This window comes from Jaculus jaculus, chromosome X (assembly GCF_020740685.1).
Source record: "Jaculus jaculus isolate mJacJac1 chromosome X, mJacJac1.mat.Y.cur, whole genome shotgun sequence".
Lineage (NCBI taxonomy): Eukaryota > Metazoa > Chordata > Mammalia > Rodentia > Dipodidae > Jaculus > Jaculus jaculus.
The window spans coordinates 72459330-72467853 of NC_059125.1; the positions used below are offsets into that span (position 1 = coordinate 72459330).

Consider the following 8524-nt stretch of genomic DNA (forward strand, 5'->3'; position numbering starts at 1 on the left):
ACAAGAATTTTTTTTTTTTAATCTAGAGAAATAGTCCATAGTTTTGTCTTCAAACCTTCTTACTGGTTTTCTTTCATACTACTTAGGTGAAAACACCAATTTATTTGACCAAGCTTTATACAAAAGCAACCTACTTTTTCTAAGGTGGGCTCAAATCTTATTCCTCCCTTAAGATGCAGAGTCAGACACACAGTGGGATTGCTATAAATGCTTGTCAACCATTTATTAGCTATGGTAAAAATTACACTTTTAGAGGCAAATATTCCAATTCCTCCAGTTTTCCTGTTCCTCCAAATTTTGTAGAATAAGGCTCTTTGCTTATCATAGTCCTTCTATAACTGTGCTATGTAATGTGATAACCACTAGCCACGCATGATTGTGCCCTTGAAATGTTATTCCAAAATGAAATGAAATGTGCCTTATGAGCATAGCATTCCCTAGCTTTTGAAGGCTACATATGAAAAAAAAACAAATGTAAAAATTCAATATTTATATTGATTACTTATACAACAGTGGTATTTTGGATATTTTGTGCTAAGTAAAACATACTAAGGACTGGCGAGTATCTTGTGTATAAAATACATGAGGACTGGTATTTGGCTCTCCAGCTCCCATGCAAAAACCAAATTCTGTAATTTCAGTGTGTCTACTGGGAGATGAGAAGTGGAGACAAGAGATGGGAGTCTGAAGCTCACAAGCCATGGTGAACAGGAAGGTGAAAAACAAAGAGACTTTACTGCAAACAAGGTAGAAGAGAATGATAGACACCAAAAAGTTGTCCTATGACCACCACATGAACTCTATGGTACATCACACACACACACACGCGCACACACACACACGCACACACACGCACACACATGATCATATATACTAAAATGAATTTCATATAGCTGGCTTTCATCACATTCCCATTGGACATTGCTGTTCCACAATATTTTGTATTTTCTAGCCAAAATGATTCTTTAAACCTAGTTCATGTAAGAAACATCTGATTCTATGCAAATATCCAAAATTCTTAGAAATTGACTATCAGGTCTTCTCTGAGGAATTTGGTAATTCATTCTCTGGCATTTTTCCTCTCTTATCCTAAAAAGGGTGTGTTATTTCTCCATTTGAAATTTGGGCAAAACTACTGGAGTCTTTAAGGTGGGTAAGTTCAAGATATCAGCAACTACCCATATCAGTCTGTTCTTACAGCACAACCAGATTAATAAGAGTTAGCTACCTTCATAATAGATGCACCTTCCACCTCCAAAATAGAGTAAAAATAAATGTAGAAAGTTGCCCCCCCAACTAGATTGTCTTCATCTATTGCTCCCACCCGCTGAGGTCCTTTTCATCCCACTCACCTCCCTAGAGCCTGACACGCTGGCGTTAATAAATTTTAATGGAATTCATTGTTCCTGTTGCAAAGGAACAGTCACCAGTGGCTGCTTTACTCTGGCTCAGCTTCTCCCAGTTTATGACTTCCGGGAAGGTTGAGCACTGAGCCCTGCTTTTCTCCTGCAGGTTGCTAAGGGCCAGTTGCTGGTGCACTCAGGATTCGGTAGGAAATTAGTGCCCCTGTTGCGTATGCCAGCCCCCATTGTGTGGAATGTTTGGTGCCTGGTGACTTGAAGGAAGAAAGCTTTCACCCCTAGATAAATCCTCTGCTCTCTGTAACTGCCAAGCCCAGGGAATGAGGAGCAGGGAGAGTAAATGAAGTGAAATTTATAATCCTGCTACTCATTTTTCCTCTGTGTTTGGGAAGGGAGGCGAGCCATTTTCTTGCTGGCAATGGCTGCCACGTTTAAAGGACGGACATGTGAGGGAGAAAATGGTCAAAATACAGTGTGAAGAAAAGAGATGGAAAACAAAACAAAACAAAACAAAACAAAACAAAACAAAACAAAACAAAACAAAACAAAACAACAAAAAAAAAAAGTGTGTTGTCCTGGCTTGTGGGGACAGTGCAAATGATGCCAGTGAGAATGTGACCAACATAGAAACCTTAATTATTTTTTTTTCTTCTGTTAGCACAGGGAGGTTCCTTTTTTCCTTCCTAACCTTTCTCCCTTCTTGAGAAGTGCTTTGCAGACTGCCCTTTCCTTCTTGAGGTCAATCTTTTGCTTTGTGCAATAGTTCCTGCCTCTTCTAGCACTTCCTTTTCTTGCCCCCTGTGAAAAAGATGGCCCCTTCCTGAAATGTCTGCTTCCTCTTCAATAATTTGTAGCTCATTTTTCCATTGTTTATTTTCTATTTAATCTTCTCACTGTGGAAGATAGACAACATTCACAGAGTTTGAGGTAATTTGCCAAGCATTGATAGATAATGGGAGTTAAGGGCCAAAAGATTTTATCCTCAGTGTCTGAGCAAGGCAGATTTGTATTATATGGCTCTACCTCTTAATATGAATGGATTTTGGTCAAACAACTTTTTTCTTAAGTGTCAGTACCTCTGTAGTTAAAGTAAGAATAATATGTAGACAATAAATGTATTTACCAGAGATGAGAACAAACAGTAAAAGACAATTTATTGATACACTCTGAAAAGACTCGGATAGTTTCCAGGATGAGGAATTGCAAGTAAAATAGTATGCAGAGGGGCTTTTATAGCAGTTGAGAAGCATGTCCTTGGGCCATTTATGTAAATTTCATACCTGAATAAATGGGTATTTTACTATCTTGCTAAGCAATATATTTTATGGTGCAAGTTATCTTTTTCTTGAAACTGGTCATTTGGATTATGGCACCACGAATCAGTGGAAACTAAGCTCCAAATGTTTATATAATACATCATAATTCACTTGGGTCAGACTCTAAGTAATTGGTAGGGTGTTAAGGTGTGAGGATTTCTGTTTTATTTTTGTCTTTAGTCTCTACAATTAAGGAACATGGTAGCATGTGGAGGAAGGAAAAGATGGAGGTTGAGATAAACAGAAAAATCAAAAGTCTTTCTGGTTTCATATTGGGGTTTAGTATTTAATCTTTTTGAGGCTTATTCCTATTTTATAAAATTTCTGATAATTATACCATGAAAATTTTCTGGGAAATTCAAATTAGGATTTTCCTAAAGACTCTCACTTGGAGACACACAATAACTTGCATCTATTCTTATTAATCCATGAGTGGTCAAAAGGTTTTGAAGATTTTTAGACGGTTCCAATACAACACAGGTGCATACTGTGCAAGATTTCAACCTATATAGAAATATAAGTAGTAAGCAGTAAAACGTCACCCTTTACCTATCCCATATCCCATATCACAATCTACCCAGAGGAAACCACTATTTTTAAAAAGGAAATATTTATTTATTTGGGAGAGAGTGAGAGATAGAGAGAGTGAGCATGGATATGACAGGGCCTCCTGCCATTGAAAATGAACTCCAGCTGCATGCACCATTTTGCGCATTTGGCTTTATATGGATGCTGGGCAATTGAACTCAGGCTTTTAGGCTTTTAGGCTTTGCAAGTAAATCCTTTAACTGCTAAACCATCTCTCCAGCCTTGGAAACTACTATTAACATTGTGATTTTTACCTTTCTCTATCAACATATTTACATATAGTAGGACATTCAAGGGCTTATTTAAAGTGTTTGGCACATTGTTAGGTTGTTCAAAACATGATAGTTATTACTGATAATAGTGTTTTTTTACTTTATTATTTTACTTTATTGTTCCTGTAAATGGGGATAATAGTGTGTGCTTTAAATTAAGACATCTACATAGAATTATTGCCATGTAGGTAAGCATGGTGACACATGCCTGTAAGTCCTGAACTTGGGATGCAGTGACAGCAGGATCCCCAGAAATCCAAGGTTAGCCTGCTCTGCATAACAGTTCTGGTAGGTCAGGACTACATAGGGCGATCTTGTTGCAATAATTATAAAAATAATAATAAGATTGATTGTCATGTAATAGTTATTCAACAAATACTAATTAATACTTATTAAATCACTAAAATGCTCAACTGAACATTTTGTATATCACAATTTATTCCACAATGTTAATACTGATGCTCTTTTTATTTCTGATTATTTATTGCTACAAAATATGCTGGTACCATATGGATTGTTTTCCTACTTGAAAATGAAAATAAACTTCACTTACATGAAGAAAGCTATTGCTATTAACATTTTACCACTCTACTTGAATAAAGTTTCAAGATCCTTTTTTGGTACATGGTCATTACCATACCACACATGTGATCATCCCACATCATTTTCCTATTAGCTTACTTCAGTCCTTGGGTATGAATAGAAAGCAGAACTAATTCATGTGGCTAAAGCTATCTTTCTGAGGTATATTCAGAAGCTGAGAAACAAGCAAGACAAAAAGGACTTTTTCTTATTTGGACTGTTGGAATCCGGGAAGACTATATCTTTAGGAATTCTGACATTTGGAAAGGTAAGTCTTAATTCTTAGTTTGGGTCATATTGCTTTATTTTCTTACAAAAATCCTTAAACCTAAGCGGATTTCCTGGAAATAAGTGTAGCAGATAGTATATTTATATGAGGAACACTTTAACTTGAATAAAAATTACCTTGTTCTTTCATATCTTCACAGAGGTTTTTAAAAAATCCCTATGTATTTAGCAAGTTATTGATATGTATGTAGTACAGGTAGACCTCGACTTGTGTTCCTCCTGGTTTAACCTCCCAGCTGCTGGGATTTAGAGCTGAATCATCTCACTAGTCTTTCCTATAGAGTTAACAAAGAAAAATCTATTATAAAGCCATTGAAAACACTGAAATAAGTACTTAGGGAAGTAAGATTTAAGATCAAAATGAGAAAAAACAAAAAGCAAAAACAAGCATGGTAATAAGTTTCAGAAACTTATGTGCACTTATACTGATGAAAAATAGATGCTTATGTTTATAGTTAAGTTTAAAAAATTCATATATGCCCAAGCTTTTGTATTAAATAGACTTTTGGGAAGTAAAGGGTTTGGTAATTTTAGTCATTTCTCAATAAATTCTAAAAGACAGTTGAATGTGATAATTATACACCAGCATGTTTATACTTTTAAAAATCTTGCATGGATACTCACAATAAATGTGAAGGTTAAAAAGTATTTCTGTCATCTAATTGATGAGAGACTTAAGAGTTATGAATAAGTAAATTGACCTGGAACTATAGCAGCATGATTTTGAGTCTTATTCTCCATCTTTCAAGCAGCCCTGCTTCCGTGAATCATATTTGTTTTTGTAGAAAAATTCTTATTTGACTTTTTAATGTGCATGTCCTTATTGAGATTTTTTTTTATATTGTAGGAATATACTACAGTCTTAATTTTAGGAAAGTTGTCTAATAAAATGCTTGGAGAAGGCTTCCTAACTGAATTCCTTTATAAAGAACAGAAACACACAAAATTTTGCAAGCCACTTAAATATACTCCAAATAATGAAAAGGATACTTGGAAAAGTAAGCTCTTAAATACAGGGGATAATTCACTTCTCTGTCTTAAGATGGAAAATCAAGAAAAAAATATAAAAGGAAGTTTAACAGAACAAAATAGTGATGTAATTCAAATAAACTCTGTGGATGAGCTACCTGTGGCAAAAGGCAACATTACATCTCTTCCAGGAAAGCTATCAATTGCATTGCCTATTCCAAAGAGAGAACATGATGAAAGACAACTGGATTTATATCGATCCTGGTCATGCACAAGTATTTGCCAGAATTATCCTGACCTACAAATTGGAGGCGACCACATTGGGAACATGTATGACTCAGGATGCTTTGTGGAACACACTCATGATGATGCTCTTAATGGTCCTCTTTTACTTTCAGTGGATATACCATTGGGTCAATCACCTAAAGCTGAGTCTCTAAAGGAAACAGTTACCTCAAAGTTATTGAATGGGGATGATGTTCGAGAGAAGAGTATGCTATTGCATAAGCAGCCCCTCTCCAATTCTATGCTCAATAATTATATGGAAAAAAAAGTAGACGAACTCTACAAACAATTTTTGGAAGAAAATCTCACCAGATGTCATTCCATAACCAATCTTATGGCTTCCAATCTACTAATGAATAATGTAAATCAAATCAGCTTTCAGATTTCTCAAGAGCAGAACATAGAGGCATCAAAAGTTCGAGAAGTTCTTCTACACTCTTTAGCACTCTGTAATCGTTGTAATGTATCCCATGGAAATAGTACTGAATTAAGTACGCCTAACTTACAGATATCAAATCAGGCAAGTAGTGAACTTGCAACACATATATAGTGGAAATCAGCTATAGCTTGCAAAGAATGACTTAAGAGGTTGCAATCACAAGGCTTCTCTTGCTTATTATATCACATTAAGTCTCCTTTGTGGTGTGATTGTTACATGTTTTTTAATACTTTAATTTTTATTTATTTATTTGAGAGAAAGAGAGAATGAGAATGGGCATTCCAGGGCCTCCAGCCACTACAAACGAACTCCTGATGCATGTGCCACCTTGTGAATCTGGCTTACATGGGTCCTGGAGAATTGAACCTAGGTCCTTTGGCTTTGCAGGCAAGTGCTTTAACCACTAAGCCATCTCCACAGTGCTGATTATTTTGTATTTTGAGAAATTATTTGACTCTTGGCACATCTGAATTCTTTGGGAAGATAACTATATGACTATTTTCTTTTTAAAATTATTTTTGTTTTTTATTATTGACAACTTCCATAATTATAGACAATAAGCCATGATAATTCCCCCATCACTTTCCCCTTAACAACTATGATTGTATTTTCATACTGTTTGATGTTTGCTATATTTAATATTTGTCACATTCAAGTTGGTATGTTCTGTGTGTGTGTACCTAACTGTCCTTGGTACCTAAAACCTGTTACCTTAATGTTATTAAACTTTATTTTCCACAAATATATTAGAAAAGCCCAATTGCTGTACACTACTGAAAAGACTATAGAAGCTGTATTAGATAGGTGCATTTCTTTCTCCACAGAATGTTTAGAGATATATACATTTTTTAAAATATCATTCCTCTTATTTCAGGCATATAGAATCATTTACACTGACAACCAGTATAGTCTGAGGAACTTTTTATATGCATATGCATATACATATGCATGTATATATATACATATATATGTGTGTGTATGTGCGTGTGTGTATATGTAGAGAGATAACAAATAGAAAAAAATACTTTAAAAAGAGAACGTAACTGACATTTTAAAGAAAAATGGAGAGATAGATTAATAAAAATTGAGAATATTCCACTTCCACTTGAATTAAAATTTGGAGTTGTGAAATCTTATGCCACGACTTCAACTCTTCTATATATTGTACAATACCCAGTTGTTTTTAAGGGTAGAAGGAAGGAATGCATATACATTAAGGAATCAAAGTGCACAGAGATCTAATATCTAGTGATAAGATAGTACTTATTATTTTGCCAAAATCTTTCTTGGAAACATTTTATACTATCCAAATTATCTAAATTTATTATCTTGGTTTAGAGTAAAACTCAGCAAGATTTTGTGTCAAATTTAAAATTGAGACTAAATTAACAAAATGTACCTTGTATAATGGTATGGTTTATCATAGACTTTATATGTAAGACCTTACACATAACAGCTCACATTTCTCATATAGTAAAATGATTGATTTCATGTACTGATTGCTTACAAAAGAAAGGTGTATAGATTTCTGTTATGGAAATAATATATATATATATATATATATATATATATATATATATATATATATATGAGATTTATACACTAGTAAGTCTATTCTCAGTAATTATTTGGTCTTTATTATGTATTATTGAATAAGTCAACTCAGTGCCCTTATTGCCTGTTATTTTAATCACACTTTTCTTAGATTTTTACTAGCTTCAAGTTATTATGATCTAATAGTAACTATACATGAAATGTCTTTTGCTTTTCCCTTCATTTTCTTATATACTAATTTTTCTCTGCTATATCTCTCCAATCAATTTCTACAATTCAGACATTTGATTCTGAAAACATAATGAGCGAAGATTTTGGCAAAACTGACTTAGTTTCATATGGAAAATAGTTGTGTGTATGTTTTCCATTAATTTGTTCATTTTGAACATTTTAATATAACAGTTATCAACATGAAAATAATGGGAGTAAGCTTGTATTTTTCTAAAGTAAATTGAGCGTTTTGGACAGTATTCTTGGTGTGTATAATTTTCTTAGGGACAGTAATATGTATAAATACTTTACTTATGCAAAACTTATGCAATAAATGTATCTTTAGTTTTGAGATTATATAGTGGTCTATTAAAGGACAGTATTCAGCTAGTACCAAATTTAAAATTATTTAATAATATTCTTTGATTTAAAATTTTCCTCTTTTCTCTATGCTTATTTCCACAACTCATTACAATACTTGTAAAGGTACTCACCTATAATCTAAATGATATAAAAATTGAATAAAGATGATAAATTTGGTTCTCTGTTTTATCCTCATCTAATACCTTTTGACATTAATGTTTGAATGAAGTATGCATATGTGGTTGTAATTTTACATAGCTTGAAGTTAAGTAGTCATTCATTTTATTTTTTACTATG

General features: G+C 33.7%; 1 protein-coding gene across 1 annotated transcript; it reads left to right on the top strand.

Moving 5' to 3' along the window:
* The first annotated feature begins 4294 nt into the window (after positions 1 to 4294).
* On the top strand, positions 4295 to 6216 carry LOC101603937 (TLR adapter interacting with SLC15A4 on the lysosome-like). Its single transcript, XM_004669607.2, has 2 exons — positions 4295 to 4387; positions 5255 to 6216. Exon 2 carries the CDS (start codon positions 5297 to 5299, stop codon positions 6209 to 6211), a length of 915 nt encoding a protein of 304 aa, XP_004669664.2. The 5' UTR covers positions 4295 to 4387; positions 5255 to 5296; the 3' UTR covers positions 6212 to 6216.
* Positions 6217 to 8524: the final 2308 nt, after the last annotated feature.